General features: G+C 34.9%; 3 protein-coding genes across 4 annotated transcripts; all 3 read left to right on the top strand.

Moving 5' to 3' along the window:
- Positions 1–262: 262 nt before the first annotated feature.
- Positions 263–8,755, top strand: LOC141623225 (autophagy-related protein 101-like). Of its 2 annotated transcripts, none has more exons than XM_074439307.1 (7): positions 263–448; positions 559–595; positions 961–1,046; positions 1,824–1,919; positions 2,515–2,674; positions 2,770–2,932; positions 8,416–8,755. In XM_074439307.1, the coding sequence occupies exons 1-7, from the start codon at positions 416–418 to the stop codon at positions 8,489–8,491; spliced, it is 651 nt and encodes a 216-aa protein (XP_074295408.1). In that variant the 5' UTR covers positions 263–415; the 3' UTR covers positions 8,492–8,755. The 2 variants fall into 2 exon arrangements, with proteins under 2 accessions (XP_074295408.1, XP_074295409.1); XM_074439308.1 differs by having other exon boundaries at positions 266–448; positions 8,424–8,755.
- Positions 8,756–11,993: 3,238 nt separating this feature from the next.
- On the top strand, positions 11,994–13,850 carry LOC141617194 (uncharacterized). The gene is made up of 3 exons (XM_074434376.1): positions 11,994–12,981; positions 13,142–13,385; positions 13,727–13,850. Exons 1-3 carry the CDS (start codon positions 11,994–11,996, stop codon positions 13,848–13,850), a joined length of 1,356 nt encoding a protein of 451 aa, XP_074290477.1.
- Positions 13,851–15,851: 2,001 nt separating this feature from the next.
- On the top strand, positions 15,852–18,526 carry LOC141623227 (salicylic acid-binding protein 2-like). The gene is made up of 3 exons (XM_074439309.1): positions 15,852–16,308; positions 17,416–17,553; positions 17,918–18,526. The coding sequence occupies exons 1-3, from the start codon at positions 15,949–15,951 to the stop codon at positions 18,191–18,193; spliced, it is 774 nt and encodes a 257-aa protein (XP_074295410.1). The 5' UTR covers positions 15,852–15,948; the 3' UTR covers positions 18,194–18,526.

The following is an 18,526-nucleotide window of genomic DNA, read 5'->3' on the forward strand; positions in this document are numbered from 1 at the left end:
TTAAAAATATAACGCAAACCATTGAAAACATGTGATATAGTTATATACAAAGATATAATCATGATAAATATCTCGTTTTTATAAAACAAGGGCACGATATTAATTTATCACACAATTTCAAGCTACCCGCGTTCTTTTCAAACCGAGTCAACATTAGCTCGACCTGATTCGATAAATAATCAAACCGAGCCCGAATTCGAGATAAACTTTAATCAAACCAAGCTCAAACTACTCGCGAATTCTCTTCCCATTATCTAAGTTAACACTCTCATCACACATTGGCTACCCCGAGTTCCCCCTCCTAAAAACCGCATTATTTCCAGTTTACTGCACCTACAGCTACAAGTTACAAATCCCAATCATCAACCTAATTACTTTACCCAGCTTCCAATCAAACAGAGATTCAACATTTCAGATGAACTGCGAAGTTTGCCAGCTTAAAGAACTGGTTTGTGCTTCTTAATTACTCTTAATCGACTTTCTATTTCGCTTGTTTCAATTTAATTTATGCTCAATTGACTACTATTTTGTTCTAATTTTTGTGATTTTGTATTAAAGCAAGTTGATGACTTCGAGATCAAAGAAGTTCTTCGATGTAAGCTGCTGTTTCTTTTCGTTCTTCCGAATTTTATGAATATTACCTGGAATTCAATCAAAATGATATTGATACGCTGATATTTATATGATTAAGTACTTAATTGCGACAATTTTGTGATTAGGGTTTCATTTGAACTTTCTTTGTTTTCCATGGTATTAGTTGCTTTCTCGTCGATATAATCTTTGCAGTTGTAGCATTGAAGGAGGCCGTTTTAAGCTTGAGACGGTCTCAAATGAGATTTTATTTATATCAAATTGGTTGATTACTACTTGCTTTATTATTGTGATCAAATGTTTTGCATTGCTTGGATATGGAATGTCTAGCTTTGAAAGTCAAATAGCTGATTTTTGATATGTTTGCAGGTATTTTACATACAATTATGTTCCACAGGGCTTTAGGACTTGTCCGGCCGAAAGATATTGATTTGGAGCTCTTTGACATTACATATGTGAGTTTTGTCATTATGAAATGTGAGGAAAGTATAAGAATTCAATTTTTGTTAGCTGCATTTGTTGGCTTACTTGTTTTCAAAGGTCATTTGTTCTTGACTGTACCACAACAGCACAACCTGTAAATAAAATCTTCAAATTAGTAACCATAATTAGAACAATGGATGTGTTGAATTGCCACACGGCCCTCACCATGTTCATAGGAACTGAACAAAAATTAAGGGATGAAAGAGATTAAGGGTGTGATTAGATGGAAGGATTTGAAGGGAAATGATGGCATGCAATTTCCTTTGTTGGGTTAGAAAAATGGGTATGGAGGGATACGGAGAGGAGGGAAAATGAATCCCTCCATTTTCAACTTACAGGGCAAATTAAAATCATACCAGCGTAAGAAAATTTTGAAGAGAAAATCATGGACGAATTAGCTTTTAGCCAATGCAATTCCTATCGTCATTTTAATCATGGCTTATCCGTAGCATTAATTTTGTGTTGATTCAAGAACCAGGTTGCGTACATCGGACCGTAGTTCCTATTTACCCTATGAATGTGAACCTGTAAGGCACAAGTGTATATGAACGAAACTACGGATGAAACTATTCAATTTTAAATGGTATACAAAAGCATTATAATAGATGACTAGTTTAATTAGTGTCCTATTTAGCAAAATTAAACTACATGGAACTATGGAAGGCTTCCACATAAGAGGCTATTAAGGTATCTTTTGCTTATAGTATAAATATTTGAAGATATTTAATGAACCTGTAAAATTTTTACAGGTGCAGTGTGGAGATGTGGAACTTGAAAAGAAGATAGACGAGAAGATTGAACACTTCATTTCTTGGGTAGAGAAGCACCCAAATAAGAAAAGTCAGGTTTGTTACTTCTGTCTCTTTGTTTGTTTATCTATACTTTTTCTGTCAGCCACATCGAAATCTTTGTGTATCTCATCTGTGTATAAATTGTACAAAATTTGGTTTAATGAGTATTTTTAGTTTTATTATTTGATGGTCTAACAAACAGACGCGAGTTGGTTAACCAAATGCTCGCAGTATTTGATAGTATATTCCATGCAGTATGTGACAGTATAAGATGGAATTTTCAGGGAAATACGCTCTCAGAATAAATTTTTATCTTTTGATGTTCATTGTTATTTTTTAAACGAGACTGACAAATTTTTTCTTGGCCCCATCAAACCGGTTGGGCCATTGAACCCTAAGGAATCTATTCGATGCTGGGTTTTCAAAACATTGATTCCAACTTGAGAGCTAAACTGTGTAACCATCCTCATTCACCATCCTTGTTAAGATGCAAAAATATGAATGGGAAAACAACACAAGGATGTATATAGCTTGCCTGGTTGAGGACTTCTTGCTTTACGTTATCATGGATTGCCATTGTCACAACTACAAGTGTCCATTTGACCCTCTGTAGAGTTAGAGCACAATCTGATTCTTTTCACTGTCTCAGATATGTCTTTCATTCTATGAAATAAAGAATAACAAGGCAATATGGTTCTCAAACAAAGTCGAACGTTTGATTTGGGAACAATGGTATATTAATTTGAATGTGGCCCACCAGAGAGCAACCTCCAACAAGTCTTATCACTCCAAGGTCGTGGACTCAAGAGGTGAAGTGATTTGAAACTTGTACAGTTATGTTATAATGTAGTCATTTCACGTAGACTCCGACTTGCCTATAAACTTTTATGACTGCTCTCTTCAGAGGGTTCGTCGGAGGACAGAAATTCTCAGAGGATTGCAAAAGAGATTTCACTGCGAGAGGTTCTTTTTCAAATTATAAAGTTTGTAAATGAGAAAAAGGATCACATTCCTCCCATTCCAAGTCGTGAAGGAATCTCATTTCCCTATGAGATCACTATACCAAGGTCTGTCATCCATTCTGCTTCCACTGTGCTTTATGGAGTTTTATTGAGACTCTGAATGGAAACCTAGCAACTCATTCATTGGTTGTTTTGTTTGTTAGGGCTTCCTCAGCATAATACTCCATCTATCATGGTCAATACTCTCTCCGAAATTCTTAGGAATTGTTCCACTTGCATAAAATAGTCCTCAAAAATCTTAAGAAGTGGGGCAATTCCAAAGAATCAGAGCAAGTAACTGTCATTTTCTATTTTTGGTTGTTTCGGTCAATACTTATAAATTCCTTTTTGGTTAAGCTTTTATCTAGCATGGCATATATACCCTCACCTTTAAACATAAAATTAGGTTACAGATGGTCGTTGGGAGTTATCTCCATCTATGTTACTTAGAGACAACTAAAGTGTCAGAGCATTGGAATTGGCTATTTTACGGAAAAAAAAATTAGTTTTTGGTTTAAAATTGAGCCCAAGTGTCATACTGATGTCCTAGTGTGGAGTGTTGAGTGTTCGGCATGGGTACATGAGGACATGAGGTAATATGAAGTGAGTTTAAATAGGTTTTTTCTATATGCAAGTTGGAGACTGTTTACAAATTTCCATCTTCGGAAGTTTGTATTTTGTAAGATCCCAAGCTGCTTGAGAATTGTAGAACTAGCCATAATATTATCCCAGTTCTTTAGTAACTAGTGTGAATTTTGTTTATGTTAGCTGGTTTTATTTCAAAGATCCTACTTGTCTCAGTTGCTTGTGTATATGTTAATTGAAGAGTTTTCAGGATTTTGGTACTTAAAAGGGGGTTGAATTAAGTACTTTCTAAAAACTTCCTTGCAAATTCAAAAACGATAATCACTTACTCCCTCCGTCTCAACCATTTGTTTACCTTTGATTAAAATACCCCTCACAAAAAAAAGGTAAACAAATGAATAAGGCACAGGGAGTAATATTTAAGATTATGATTTAATCTAAATATATAAGTGATTATGTAGAAATATAACAGAAATGCAATAAAGAAAAATACGAAAGAGCAACACAAGATATATGTGGTTCGGCCAAAGTCAAGGCTTACGTCCACCCCTAGATCTATTTTATCAATGCTGAATTACGTGAAACAAGCACAATGGCTATGATGCTCGGACTTGGATATGAGGATCCGACACGGGTACGGATCCGACTGTCGGATCGTTGAAATCTCAAAAACAAGGACTCGGATACGAGGATCCAAATTTAAATTTGGACTCGGCTAATTTTTATTTTTTCTAAAAAAATTGATTATTAGTTAAAAAAATCAAAGAAAAGAAAGGAAAAATAGTTTCTTCATGTTTAATATGAATGAAGACTTTATTACAGCATTAAATTCATGTCAAGATCACTCCTAAGAACAAAACACACTCACACCGAAGGATCCGATTTCTCATAGAAGGATCCGACAAGGGATCCATGTTCGGATCCGTGTCCGGGTTGTGTCCACCGGATCCTTCGGGGTAAGTGAAGAGTCCGAGCATCACAGGCACAATGTAAAAGCACAACCACCCTCGCGATTTTGCTTTAAAATCATGATGAATGAGTACAATTAAGTACACTCATAATCTCTCTCTATGAAAATAGAAAAGTTACAAATATCAATATCACAAGCTATGTCCTCTACTCCTCTCTAAGGGACAGATAAAGACAATTTGAAATACTAACAAGAGTGGCAATGATTTTCACGAAGATGACAAAGCAAGGATAGACTCATAGAAGATACTTTCCAAAGTGATTTGCGAATATGATTTCTCTTAAAAACTCGTTCAGTGAAAAGTAATTTGTAAAGTGATAAGACTTCTTAAAAAGACTAAGAAGCACTAAAGGCGTCTAACACCTAGTCTACGAGGCTGTGTTTGGCAAGGCAAATAATACAAGCTAAACCGCACATATTATAATTAGGAGACAAAAGTCATCACATGTCAACATAAATATCAAGTATCAAACGTAGTTAAACATGTGCAAAAGAGAGGTGAAAAGAGGCTAGGACAAGTTAGGCTAAGACAGAGGGAACTAACGACGTAACATATAATAACCCAAGTTAAAATATGTGGGAATATGAACTAAGAGGATAGAGTAGAGATGACGGAGTCAAGCTTGGAAGTGAGAGACTTAAGACGTTGACCCAACGCTGCAAAAAGCCAAAATCCCTCTTTCAACACGCTGTTCTCATATATAAAAATATCTTGTTGCTTTAGCACTTTCTAAGTACACTAGTAACCGCATCAAGCTTGGCAAGAGTAGTTTTATTATCAACGAAGTACCCCTAATTCACCATCAACTCTTGAACTCTCAACTCTCCTCTTTTTTACTAGAGTTAACTAAATCCCATAAGTTAAAACTTGTTAATTATAGGGTATTGCGTCTTGGAGCATGGAAAAAGTTATTTTAATTTATTTAAGATTAGCAAAGGGAGGTGAACATGTTATGATGCATCTAAGATGTAAATAAAAATCATGTCACCAAACAAACAAGTATCCCTTTTGCTAATCCGAGGGAGAACTGCAGGATAAACTGTACTATAGACACGTTTCTGTTCATGTGACAAACTCGAAGCCAACACAAACACTAAAAACTAAAAGTGGACCACCTTGTTTAGCACTCGAGTTCATAAAACGAGTAATTTCAATTTTTTTGTTCGTAATTGTTAGGTCAAAATTATTTCAATTTTTTTCCGTAATTGTTTGGTCAAAGTCCTTGATAGTAAGATAGAATGCCATTCCATTAATTTGAACATTGAGAGCACGGCAATCATCACTAATTACAATAGTGGCCTAAAATCGAGCAAGTCAGTGGCGCTCTTTTTTCGTAATGGGTTGGCTCTTGTAGAAATTGAAAATTTTCCTTGATCGGGGTACTTAAAAAAGGAGGGTTGGATTAAATACTTAATAAGTTACATTTTTGGCTTCCGGTCTGGACTTGAATATCATCTAGTTCACTTGCGCTTCTCCCTCGGATTAACAAGTGTGAAAACTTGTTTCTATTGGTGATATGATTCTCATTTACAACTTACTGTAGCATAAACTTGTTCACTTCTCTTTGCTAATCTTTAACTACATAAAGCTAATTGCTTTCCCGCTCCAAGACGCAACACCCTCTAAGGAACAATTTTCACCGAATGAGATTTGGTTATCAGTGAACTTGAAAGCTCTTTAAGTCTCTTGAAAATAGCTCGAGGGTTTGTTTCCGTTGAAAGATATTGAGTTTTACCTAGAAGTGTTATGAATGACAAAACTCTGGTCTCTGGAGAAGAAGTTCTTATGGTCTGATGGGGATACATTGGTAAAAAAGAGTTAGATGGTGAATGCGCCTTGGGGTCGTCCGTAGATATTACGACTACCCTCTCCAAGCTTGATAAGGTTACTAGCTATGTTACTTATACTTCGATGCGAGTGTGAGACACGGGTACATATCCAAGTGTTTGACTAGAATTTTTAGACTCCCAATCATCGTCCCCGTATCCGACACAGACACTTCTGGGACACGTGGCAAAATGTTTCGGACAAATAGAACCGTATTTGGTATTTTTTATTTATTTGGACATGTCTCGGACACGGTCCATGGTATTTGAACACGCTTTCAAATTGAAGTGGGTTGAATTGAGGGTTGGTGGTGTATGGGGGAGTATAGGAAGTAGAGTGGAGATTAGTTGTTTGTTTAGTTGATTAGTTGAAGGTTGATTAGTTGGAGTTTAGTTTAAAAGATTTAGTTTGTGTATTGATTTGTTGTGAATTTGTTGGGATACACTTGGTTACACTTGGGTTCATTGAAATGGGAGGAGAGGTCCTCTTTTTATAGAGCTCCTCCTCCTTCTCCTACATCCTAAGAACACTCTAGAATAGGACATTCTAGAGTGGCCTAGACACGGAACTCTCTAGAGTTCCTTACCACTTATACACATGTCTAGAAGGTTCTAGGTTGTTCTAGATAAATCTAGAACATACATGACTCTTCAAGATCCTTCTAGACTCTTCTAGACTATTCTAGTTGTTTCTACATTATTCTAGCACATTCCGGATAAATCTAGAACATTCCGGAAACTTCTAGAATATACTAAAAGTCTCATACTTCAACAAGGGTGAATGGTCTATGTTGTTTTATGGTGGAGCTTGGTGGGGAATGTGAGGTTGAAGGAGATTGATTAGAATTTAGAAGATGAGTTTGGTTGGGAAATGAGAATAGGTTAATAAGGTTTTCAATTATTTCATTTTCTGTCATTTGATCCGTCTTGACATTGTTTTGACTTGCATATGGTTTTGAATCGCCACCCTGGTTTTTCTTTTCTTATTCTTGAACATGGAGATGACAGTAAGCGGTACCAAGAACTACTATATACTAATTACGTTATACTACTAGATATTTGACACTATAAGCACACAACATAGGAGTAAATAACTAATTACTATTATATTATAGTACTAGCTGTTTCAGTTGGTAAGACTTAATGTTTGGATAGTTTAAAATACTTTGATGCTTCCGACTTCGTCTTCTAAGTGACCAGATTTTATATGTTGGAAAGGCTTCAGATTCCCTTTATTTCAATATGTATATTGATATCTTTTTTTTTGATGTGTCTGTGTCCAATAAAATTTGGAGTTCTGTGTCATGGGTCCGAAAGTGCGGCAACAAGATGTTCTTATATATGAGCATAGTGTGTTGCAGAATTTTGCAGCATTTGAGTCAAATTCTACAGTCTCTCACTTTCAAACTTGACCCCTATCTCTTCTCCATTCTATTAGTTCATATTCCCACCTATCTTAGCTTAGTTTATCATATATTATGTTGTTAATCCCTCTGTCTTAACTTGTTATAGCCTTTTCTGACCTCTCTTTTGTACATGTCTAACAATGTTTGATGTTTTGGGTATTATGATGACATGTGATCGACTCTTAATGATAATATGTTAGTTTGTATGTTCATTAGTATTGATTCCTTTTCAATTATGGCAAGTGGGAGGAAGTAGTCATACAATTGAGTAATTTGCTTGCTACTAGCCCTTCTCAAGACTCTGTGTATTCTCTGCTTTGGGAGTCTTCTAAACTCGCTTCATATGCTAATCGTGTTAGAACATTCTAAAGCACATGATTGTTCTTCACTTCAAGTTCCAACTAAGATGTAACATGTTCTGAGAACTTAACACAAAGGATTAAATGCATAGGGTAAACATATACATAAACAAAGGATGGACTTGTCATCATCAAAACATAGCTCGATGCCTCGATAGTATATCCTTGGAAGTGTACTAAGCTCCTCATGACTACTTAGTCCCTTCCTATCTTTAACTCTTTTCTTTCTTCAAACAAATACTGAAACGATCAGTGTATTTCTTGCACAAATACTTGTGTACATCGGGTTTAGGTAATTAAAAGTCGGTTCAATAAGATATCTTAAAGCCGTCGTACGTAACATTTTGATGAAAATTCACGAGTGTAAGAGTATTTTGTCAATTTAATGCGTGCTTTGTTCAGCTCATCAGACACTACGTTCGGGATGGATATGATCAAAAGGATGCTTCAAACTGGCCATCCAACCATGCTTAGTTGACCGTTCAATGGACTCAGGAAAGCGTTCCGAGGTGACAGCAATTCGATTGACAAAGTTTGCTTGGTTTTTGTATATACACTGTATTGCCTAGTTATCCTGCTTCCATTTCATATCATGTGTGCTCAGTTTCTTGTATATATGAATTGATTTTATAGTCGTGTAATGTGTTTACAAAGCTGATTGGATGATGAGCTTCATGTTTGATTTCATAGTCAAGTCAAGTATGAACTATGAACATTAGGTCCGAGGCCCTACAATGCAGTCAACATCGAAACCAATCTTTTCATATGATATGTTCGGACGTCAGACTTGAATTACTGAGCATCGGTCCAGTCTGGGATCGGACTGGACCCATTCGGAAATGTAGGCCACAATAATATCCAATGGTTTGGTTGCACGGTGGTTGACTTGAATTACTGAGCTACATTCGTTATTGGAAACGTAGGCCACGCCAACCTTCTGACGCAGGACCATTCTTCATTAAGTCGTTGGTAAATTTAGGTGTATTTATTTCCCCGTCTTCTGAAATCTAATTAGTGTTTGTCTGTTTCTAGTTAATAATCTTTTCAAGCTGATTTGAACCGAAAAAAAAAAAAATATATATATTTTTAACATACAATGGGCATAATTACTCATATAATTTAGATGTTTTATCTATAATTAAATACAAATACTCCGCCTCCGATTTTTTTTTAATTTCCCAATTTTTAAGATTTATGAGGACTATTTTAATCAAATGAGGCTAAATTAGTTTAGACCCCGTGCATTATATGCACGGTATTTAAAGTTTAATATTTTTATAAAATTACTTATATAATATTGATAGCTTATAATTGTTTACATTTGTCATCATTGTATTTTGTTTGGATAAATAAAAGCTAAAACTGAAAATTAATTATGAGAATTGAGTAATAAGTTGAAATATATTCTTATGAAAATATTTTTATAGCATAAAACTAATGAGTTTTAATTTATATTTTTTTTTTCAATTTTCCTTGTCATGAAAGTAATAATAACGATCGTTTTATATAGCATATGGGTCAACTCATCATCTAATAATAGGATCAATAAAAGGTATAGCAATTTATAGTTTTATATCAATTTTTTTATTTTAATTAAAATATAATATAGTTTAGAGTTTACTGGAAATAATATAATTTGATAAAAAGATTAACTTTAATGAAAATATAATAGTTGAATTAAATTGTAATTGTTAGTTTCCTTATTTAGTGAATGAACATAATTATCATTAGTTTACTTTTTTGAGAATATGCTTTTCGGCGGGAAAATAATAGAGTTCGCCTATTCTTTTAGTAGATAGGGGATGCTAAGAATCGGAGGGAGTATCCCTTAAAAAGGTAAACCTGTCGAAATATACTCAAGAACTACTAGTAGTAATATTTGAATTTAAACTAGATTTATAGGATAAAACCCAATTTTGTAGTTTTTACTTGATACGAAAAATTGTGTCAATTCCAAATTGTATAATTGATTAAAATTTTAAATGGAGATAACTTATTTATTAGGTTTTTTTAGACAGTTGGATAGATCAAGGAAACAATTTTTTGTAAATAAAAAATTAAGAGAAAACATTCTACCAGGCTGTAGGCGTTGACTTTTGTCTTCTGAAAATAGTCAAACACAGTAACAACCATTATTATTTGATTTAGTCAGATGTTATCTGTACTGTAAATCATAGTTTAAGCAAATACTCTCTCCGTCCCGGTCAATTGTTGTCCTTTGGTTTTGGCACAAAGATCAAGGAAAGAGGAGGGAGCCAATTACTAGATGACAAGTGGAACAAATTGAGTGTGAATGATCAAATTGCTCATTAAGTTCATTCTTAAAATAAAAAGGACAACAATTGATTGAGACACTCTAAAATGGAAAAGGAGAACAAATAACCGGAACAGAGGGAGTACGTGTCATGCAGATCTGAATATTGTTTGCTTCAAATATTTAATCCATTAATTAATATCACTAAGAGCATGTGTAGTTGTGCACTCATGGGGTGCCCCAAATCTTATCTCTCTTCTCCACATCATTTTCTACTAATTATTTAATCTACTCTTCCTATTTCACAATTACTCCCTACATCCCCAAAGTCATTTTTCTACCTTTTCATGACCACCAAAAATTTCCGACTACATATTCGATAATCAAAATACATTGTTCACATTGCTTTTGCCTTTTGGGAACCTACCCAATATACTGGGCATCCCCGTTTGTTGGGACAGTAAGAACATTCATGGGGCTCCCTATAAAAGGAGAGATGTAGCATTTAAGACACTAAAATTACACCAATGCACATACTCTAATGAGAAGAATCTTGCAGTTGACACAACCACCACAAATCACGTTATTTAGTGCTCTCCATGTGTAATTGTATATGATATTACTCCCACCCAATAACTCTTTGTTTAGGTATTATAATTATATATTGTTTTACTCCCCCGTCCCTATTAATTATTATTTTTTGATTTTGACACAAATATCAAGGAAAGAGGAGGGAGTCATTAACTAAATGATAAGTGGAACAAATCGAGTGAGAATGATCAAATTGTTCATCAAGTTCATTCTTAAAATAAAAAGAACAACAATTGACTAAGATACCCAAAATGAAATAGGACAACAAATGACCGAGACAGAGGTTGTATTACTAATAGTTATGGTGTGCAATGGCGGCGACAAATAAAAATGATCACTTTATGATAAACAATGTACATTTTATGTTAAAAAGTGGTCATTTTATAATAATATACTCCCTCCTATTCTCCATAATCCTCCCTATTCAAGGAAGGCACAAGAAATAAGGAGGGGATTTAAATAAGGAAAAGTAATAAAGTGGGGGTATGAGATAGGAGAGAGGGTGTTATGATTTAGGGTGGTAATTGCATAATTAAAATGTTAATGACTCCCTCCTTTTTTACACTGCATTTTCGTTTCCCTCCCTTTTCATAAACACACAGCTGCAACTCAGAAATGATTCGAGACGGTTTCGGGTTTCGCGTAAAATTAAAATTACGTTCAGTTAAAAATATTACACATTCTAAATTCTAATTAAATTACAGTACATAATAAAATTACACAAACTTTTAATAAAATTACATTAAAGTCTACAATTACACGAACTCGAGTCAAAATTACAGAAATCGTATACTGAAATGAAGAACAAAAACAGTAGCTATGGACTTCAGATTAACCATAGATTTCCTTCATCTTATCTTCATTGGCCCACTTGAGTTGTCCCATAAACTAAGTTAACCAAAATTGTCAGTCAAATGTTAGATATCCTCTTCACCAAGTCTGAAAATTGGCACCAAAATTCAAATATGGAGCCAAAATACAAACATGTTTCAATATTGCGCCTCAACCAAAATTTAAAAAGTGTGCAAAGTTCATTATCCTATAAATAGATGGGGTATTTACTATGGTTCATTTATAAGCAAGTGTCCAAGAAACACCTTTCACAGAAAACACCTTTAAAAAAAAACATCATTCAATGAAGAATCTCACCAACTTAGAAAGATCCAAAATCATTGAAACAATTTTAGAAAACAGCCATAATGGAAAACCAAACTATGGGATAATGTTGTCACTGGCATCAAGGTATTCAGTTTGCAGGAAGACAATAACTGACCTGTGGAATGTAGCACAGGAACAAAGGAGACGATGCATACCAGTGAATGTCAACAGCAAAAAGAAAGGAAGCAAGAAAATTGGGAGGGTCGTGTTAGATATTGCAAAGCTGGAGTCTATTGAGCTACTCAACAGGACCACCCAACACTCACTTGCCGAAAACATGGGGGTAAGTCAGTCAACAATATCAAGATGGGTGACATCAAAGCAGATCAAATCACATTCAAATGCAATCAAACCAGGTTTGAATGAAAAAAACAAACTTGCTAGATTACTTTTCAGTCTAGCACATTTAGACTATCATGAAATAACTAAACGAGTGGTTTTCAAAGATCAAAGCAATATCATTCACATGGATGAGAAATGGTTTTCAAAAACAAAAGTTTCTACAAGGTTTTATTTGAGTAAGGGTGAAACTGAACCTCATAGATGTGTGCAGTCTAAGAGTTTTATTGAGAAAGTAATGTTCATGTGTTCTGTGGCAAGACCCAAGTATGGGTCAAATGGTGATGTTATTTTCGATGGAAAGATAGGCATTTGGCCGTTTGTTAGCCAAGTACCAGCAAAAAGAAACTCAAAAAATAGAGAAGCAGGAACATTAGAAACCAAATGCATAGAGTCTATAAACAAGCAAGTAACTAGGGATATGGTTATAAACTGTGTGTTGCCAGCAATAAAGGCTAAATGGCCTCCTAATTTGAGTAAACTTATAATCATCCAACAAGACAATGCTAGACCACATTTTACAAATGATGATCCTGAATTCAGAAAGCGAAGAATAAAGAGATGGTGGAAAATTGAATTGGCTTATCAAACACCCAATTCACCAGACTTGAATGTCTTGGATTTGGGTTTTTTTAGGTCAATCCAATCTCTCCAACAAAAAAAAATCAAAGAAGTTGGATGAACTAATCCATAACACAGTAACTGCATATGAAGAACAAGATGCTCTTAAACTCAACTATGGATAACATTGCAGGCTTGTATGCTTGAAATAATGAAAAAAAAAAGGTGGCATTGATTATCCTGTGCCACATATGCACAAGTCTAAACTAGCAAGAATTTGGTTTCTTGCTGATTACCTTAATGCAAATATTGATTTAGTCAAAGAATGCATACAATATGTTCATAATGTTGGTGATGCAAGTACTATAAGTGAATTGGTGAATTCACTTAGCATATTAATGAGAGAATCTTTGCAGAGAATATTGCAAGTACGGTGGCTCCGTAATGACCCAACAGGGGACATTGAACTGTTGGTACCATTATGAACAGTGTATGGAAGTAATGACCCAACGGGGGACTTATCCTGTTGGTAACATTCTGCGCGTTTAATCTAAATTAAGCTGCGGGGAAAATGAAGACTTGAGATGGGACATGTAGATGACAAAGTATGAATATTTTGGACACTTTCAAAGATATCAAAGACTGCGTATTTTGTAAATTTGGACACTTTTCAAACTTATGACTCTATATTTTGGCGAGATAAAGGCGGGGAGCAACAAGATCAAACAATGCGAAGAAACAAGAAAAACAACAACTAGAGTCTGTATTAGCTTTTCATTTTGAACTTTGCACTACTTTTGTAATATTCAGTCTTTGGCGTATGAAGGATATTAACAAAAAACATGAGCAACTCAGTGAAATCAGCATTAGGGAACATTACTCTCAAAATTGTTGTCCATACACAGCCTCTTCACTACAAATGGTGGTGGCATAGTGCATGAACAACAACTTTGAAGGCTATCAAATGCCCTCAACGTAACAGATCATTGGGCAATTCAATTAGATGAACCAGAAATCCAAATAAACACCACAGGTTATCATCACTAGTCCATAAAAAAGACAAAAAAAAAAAAATAGGACAAGAACTCAACCTCCCTTAAGATGAATCTTCCTCTGTGGCACCAAAATCAGGCCAATATTTAGAAAGCTCCCCCAAAAACCATCTTGTAATCACTGGGCTCCGTCTTATGGTAACCGGATCTAATTCATCATCTGAATTAGAGACAAGATCAGAAGAACATACAGCATCAGGAACACATGCAACATCAGACGAACATGCAACATCAGGAACACATGCAGCATCAGACGAAGCACCAACACCAGATCTCTTCTCCCTTGCACTCTCCTCAACCTCATACTCCAATAACATTTCAAACTCACTCCAGTATTTACATAATTCCTCCATAAACGCTCTTCTATTCCCTGGATTAGGACGCCTGGCTATCCACCTCTTAGCCTTCCTCTCATGCTCTTCTTTCAACAACTTAACCACCTTTCTCCTCTCGCTCTCCTCATCCACAGGGACATGATCAACAACACATGCAACAACATCAAACGATCCAACATCAACATCGTCATCCGTCATCTCAAACTCACCCAGATCAGCCTCTTCATACCTCTTCTCCATCTCAGGCAGGTTAATACCAGGAAAATTTTCGAATTTTAACATTGTTTTTGATTTTAAATGAAGAAAATTTAGAGAATGATGATGTTTAGATGAATTACTGGAGAGATGTTTGATTTTTAGATGAAAACGAAGATTGGAAGATGAAGATTATGAGAAGGAAGAACGACGGAAGAGAGATAAAGAGAGGAAAGAATGGCGGAAGAGAGAGAGAGGGAGTTAGGGTTTTAAGGTGAGATGGGACATATAAGGCGGGAGCTGTTAGGGTTAATAGGATTGGGCTGGGTTAGATTAGTGGACTGGGTAATTAGTGGGCTAGGTTAGTGTTTTAATGGGATGGGTTAAGGGTGGGTTGGGTTGTAATATTAGAAAAGTAACAAGGACAATATGGTCATTTAACATGAAAAAGGTTGGTTAAATAAGGAAAGGGGGAAGGTATTGTGAATAGATGAATAAGGAAAGGAGGAAGATTATGGAGAATAGGAGGGAGTATGACAGTATCCATCTACAATAGGTGGATAACATTATAAAGCAAACGAATCGAACATAAAATAATAATATATGGCGGTTATTTTTTAATATAAAATGGTCACTTTTTAAGTGGCCGTATTATACAACGGTGTTGTTATAGTATAATTTGTCTTATTTTAATGAGGTGTTTGGTAAACGACATATTGACGGTTTAACATATTCAAGAGTTTTAGCATGTTTGACCAATTAATATGCTAATTTTAGTGTTTGATAAACAACATATTCAGGGTCAATATGTTCTACAATCTGCTCCTTACCCTATTATATTGGTTAACATATTCTAAAATAAAATTTTTTACTCCATTTTACAAAGGAAACTAACAATCTACTCAAAACAAATTCTGCTAATTAGAATGCGGATTTTCTAACATGTGCCCTTAGGGTACAAGATAGTAAACTAATTAGGGAAATATTGTTGAGAATATACGGAGTATATGATAAATTAGAGTTGAAACTCATATTTAACATAATTAGTGAAATAATCTTGAAAATATTTCTTTACTTAGCTTATTATCATGTGGCCTAAGGGCACATGTTAGAAAAACTCGTATGCGGATATGCTAGTCAAACTTTCAGATAAAATTGTAATTTACAATCTGCTTTTGCAATCTGATTATGTTAAAATTAATTCGGTGAATATGTTACATAATTTTTTTTTAGGGAAAACACTTTATATTTAACTAATCATTAGGTGTCAGTGTAATTTATTCCGTCTTAGACATTAACTTTCTAGCTGTGTCATTACTCATTAGTTGACCTTGTAAGTCCTTATCATAATTCATTGATTATTATTAGTATTAGGGTATAAATAGGACATCAACTAATAATCGTATTATTTCCACAACACTCAATTACCAAACCTTAGACAAAAGAAATAATGGCACTCAAGCACTTTGTATTAGTACATGGGGCATGTCATGGTGCATGGTGTTGGTACAAGCTTAAGCCCCTCCTACAAAATGCAGGGCACCGTGTGACTGCCCTCGACATGGCAGCCTCTGGCATCAATCCTAAGAGGATTGATGAGCTCTTGACCCTCCGCGACTATTCTGAGCCGTTGATTCAGTTCCTTGAATCACTTCCGCATGACCAGAAGGTTATACTTGTTGGGCATAGCCTTGGTGGTCTAAACTTGTCAACTGTTATGGAAATGTTTCATGAGAAGATTGAAATTGCTGTTTTCTTGAGTGCTTTCATGCCTGATCATCAACATACCCCTTCTTTTATTTTCGACAAGGTACGCTGTCAATTTTATTGTCTTTATTTAATTTAGTGTCGAAAGTCGTATTGGCGGCTTTAAAAGTCTATCCAACTTCCAAAATAATTCGTAGGACCGTTTTTGATAATGACATTTACCGTGACTCAATTTTGCCAAATACTGAGTATATCAGAGGGGGAGCTATATAGAAGTAAGGGACAGCACTCGCTACCCAAAATTCCAAAAAAATAGTTGAATTTATTGATTTTTGCAATCTGAAAATCTTTAAAAATGCAGTCTTAACAAAAATACTAAACTAAAAGAAGAAATTTTGCTACTGAATAACATCCCTCATTATTAGTATCACCAGGGCCGTCTCAAGAAAAGTGGAGGCCTGGTGCAAAAAAAAATTGAGGCCTCAAATTTAGAAAATCAAAGAACGAATTTCAGAACTATAGTCGGCGTCGGTGCGTCACGACTCACGAGTCACGACTGTCCGATCGATTGATCTCCGACTCCTTGTCCTACCTCCAATGGCTGCAAATACATTATTAGAATTTAAGATTGAGAAGAAACAATACCTATTTCGATTTTTGTAGACGATTTAAACTGATAAGTGACAAAGTTTTGATTCTAATCTCTCTAATTGTAAACTTGGAATGATTTGTGATAAATTGTAATCATATTTAAAGATTAAAAAAAAAAGATTAGATAGGTTTATGGGATTAAAGAGCAAGTTTATTTTTTATGGAAATAAATTTAATTATATTTGGGGAAAGAGAAGATTGAGGATTGGAATTTGGAATATGCTCCGGTATGCGTGCCTTCTGTCTTCTTTACTTCATTACTTTTTTTTTTTGTTTTTTTTTTTTTCAATTACTCAATTTATAGGTAATGTCAAGTTTGGGCCCCAAAAATTTGAGGCCCGGTGCAAATGCACATAGAGCGCCCCTGTTAGACGGGCTTGAGTATTACACGGGAAACTTCCTATTAACTCTGTGGGAAGAATAACGAAATAGAATAAATATATTCTCATTGGTTAGGATGTATAATCGTATATGGTACAACCAGTTGTATACCTAATTAAGGATTTTACCGTAGAGAAAAGCTTAACATTAGTATTTTCTTTGTAATTCATTGGAGAAGTTTATTGAGGCGAATCCGGAAGAAGATTTCTGGCTGGATACAGAGTTCAAGAGCTCAGGTGACCCAATGGAGACGCTCACTACAATGTTCTTTGGCCCTAAGTTCATCTCCAAGCTATATCACCTGTCTTCCCCTGAGGTATTATATTATTGTTGACAAAATTATTGCTACCCTTCTAAAATTGTTTTGACTACAAATACTCCGTATAATATGCAAACGCAATAAAGATGTTGTCACACGGTAATGAATGTATACATGCATTACCAAATGTGACTATTTTTTATAATAACCATCTGATAGATAAGAATTTAATTTGTAAATGTATGCTTACTTTTTATAATAAAATATACATCCTATTAATTACTCTAAGTTCAAAAAATTAAAAAGTTGTTTACAGATGATTAAAATTATATCTCAAATAAAATTGCACGAAGCGCGTAACAAAATATTTCGTGACTGTATTTTTAATACAATTGTTTTTGAACATGATGTATGTTAAAAGGATTTCGAACTCGCGATGACGTTAAGGAGGCCATCATCATTGTTCGCTCATGATGCATGGAAGCCGAAGACGAAGTTGTCCGAGAAGAAATATGGATCGGTGAAGCGGGTTTTTGTGATATGTGAAGAAGATCGAGGAATAAAGGAAACGTTTCAGGTATGGATGGCTAATAATAGTAGTGTGGAGGTTGAAGAGCTTAAAGGAGCAGATCATATGCCTATGTTGAGTATGCCACAAAACTTGTGTGACTGCCTTGTGAAAATAGCAAATAAATGATGCTGATTAAATATCGTAACAAATTAAGGAATACAAATTCTTATTTGTAACGAGCATATCCGTCATAAGCTTTCGACGGGTCAAATATTATCTACGTGGGTAGATAAAGACAAGTCATTGTTATTCCCTAATTTTTTTTTTCTTATCTACCTATATGAATGATATTTAACCCGTTATAAGTTTGCGACAATATACCGTTACAGAAAGACTTTAATTAGGAAGAATAATGTGGATACAATAAGACCCCAATTGTTGTGTGTATGTAACTGTGTACGTGTGTAAGAATGTTTGTTGAGAATTGAAATATTTGGCTACGTCTTTGGATTTTATGCT

This window comes from Silene latifolia, chromosome X (assembly GCF_048544455.1).
Source record: "Silene latifolia isolate original U9 population chromosome X, ASM4854445v1, whole genome shotgun sequence".
Lineage (NCBI taxonomy): Eukaryota > Viridiplantae > Streptophyta > Magnoliopsida > Caryophyllales > Caryophyllaceae > Silene > Silene latifolia.

Bases quoted from the DNA above. Each gene is read 5' to 3' on its own strand.
- LOC141623225 (XM_074439307.1), top strand. From the start codon at position 416: ATGAACTGCGAAGTTTGCCAGCTTAAAGAACTG. The intron at 596-960 runs GTAAGCTGCTGT...ATATGTTTGCAG, and splicing joins GATCAAAGAAGTTCTTCGAT to GTATTTTACATACAATTATG. The intron at 1,920-2,514 runs GTTTGTTACTTC...TCACTGTCTCAG, and splicing joins ACCCAAATAAGAAAAGTCAG to ATATGTCTTTCATTCTATGA.
- LOC141617194 (XM_074434376.1), top strand. From the start codon at position 11,994: ATGAAGAATCTCACCAACTTAGAAAGATCCAAAATCATTGAAACAATT. The intron at 12,982-13,141 runs GTTTTTTTAGGT...GAAAAAAAAAAG, and splicing joins CTTGAATGTCTTGGATTTGG to GTGGCATTGATTATCCTGTG. The intron at 13,386-13,726 runs GTTGGTACCATT...TGTAATATTCAG, and splicing joins CCAACAGGGGACATTGAACT to TCTTTGGCGTATGAAGGATA.
- LOC141623227 (XM_074439309.1), top strand. From the start codon at position 15,949: ATGGCACTCAAGCACTTTGTATTAGTACATGGGGCATGTCATGGTGCA. The intron at 16,309-17,415 runs GTACGCTGTCAA...TCATTGGAGAAG, and splicing joins CTTCTTTTATTTTCGACAAG to TTTATTGAGGCGAATCCGGA. The intron at 17,554-17,917 runs GTATTATATTAT...GTATGTTAAAAG, and splicing joins ATCACCTGTCTTCCCCTGAG to GATTTCGAACTCGCGATGAC.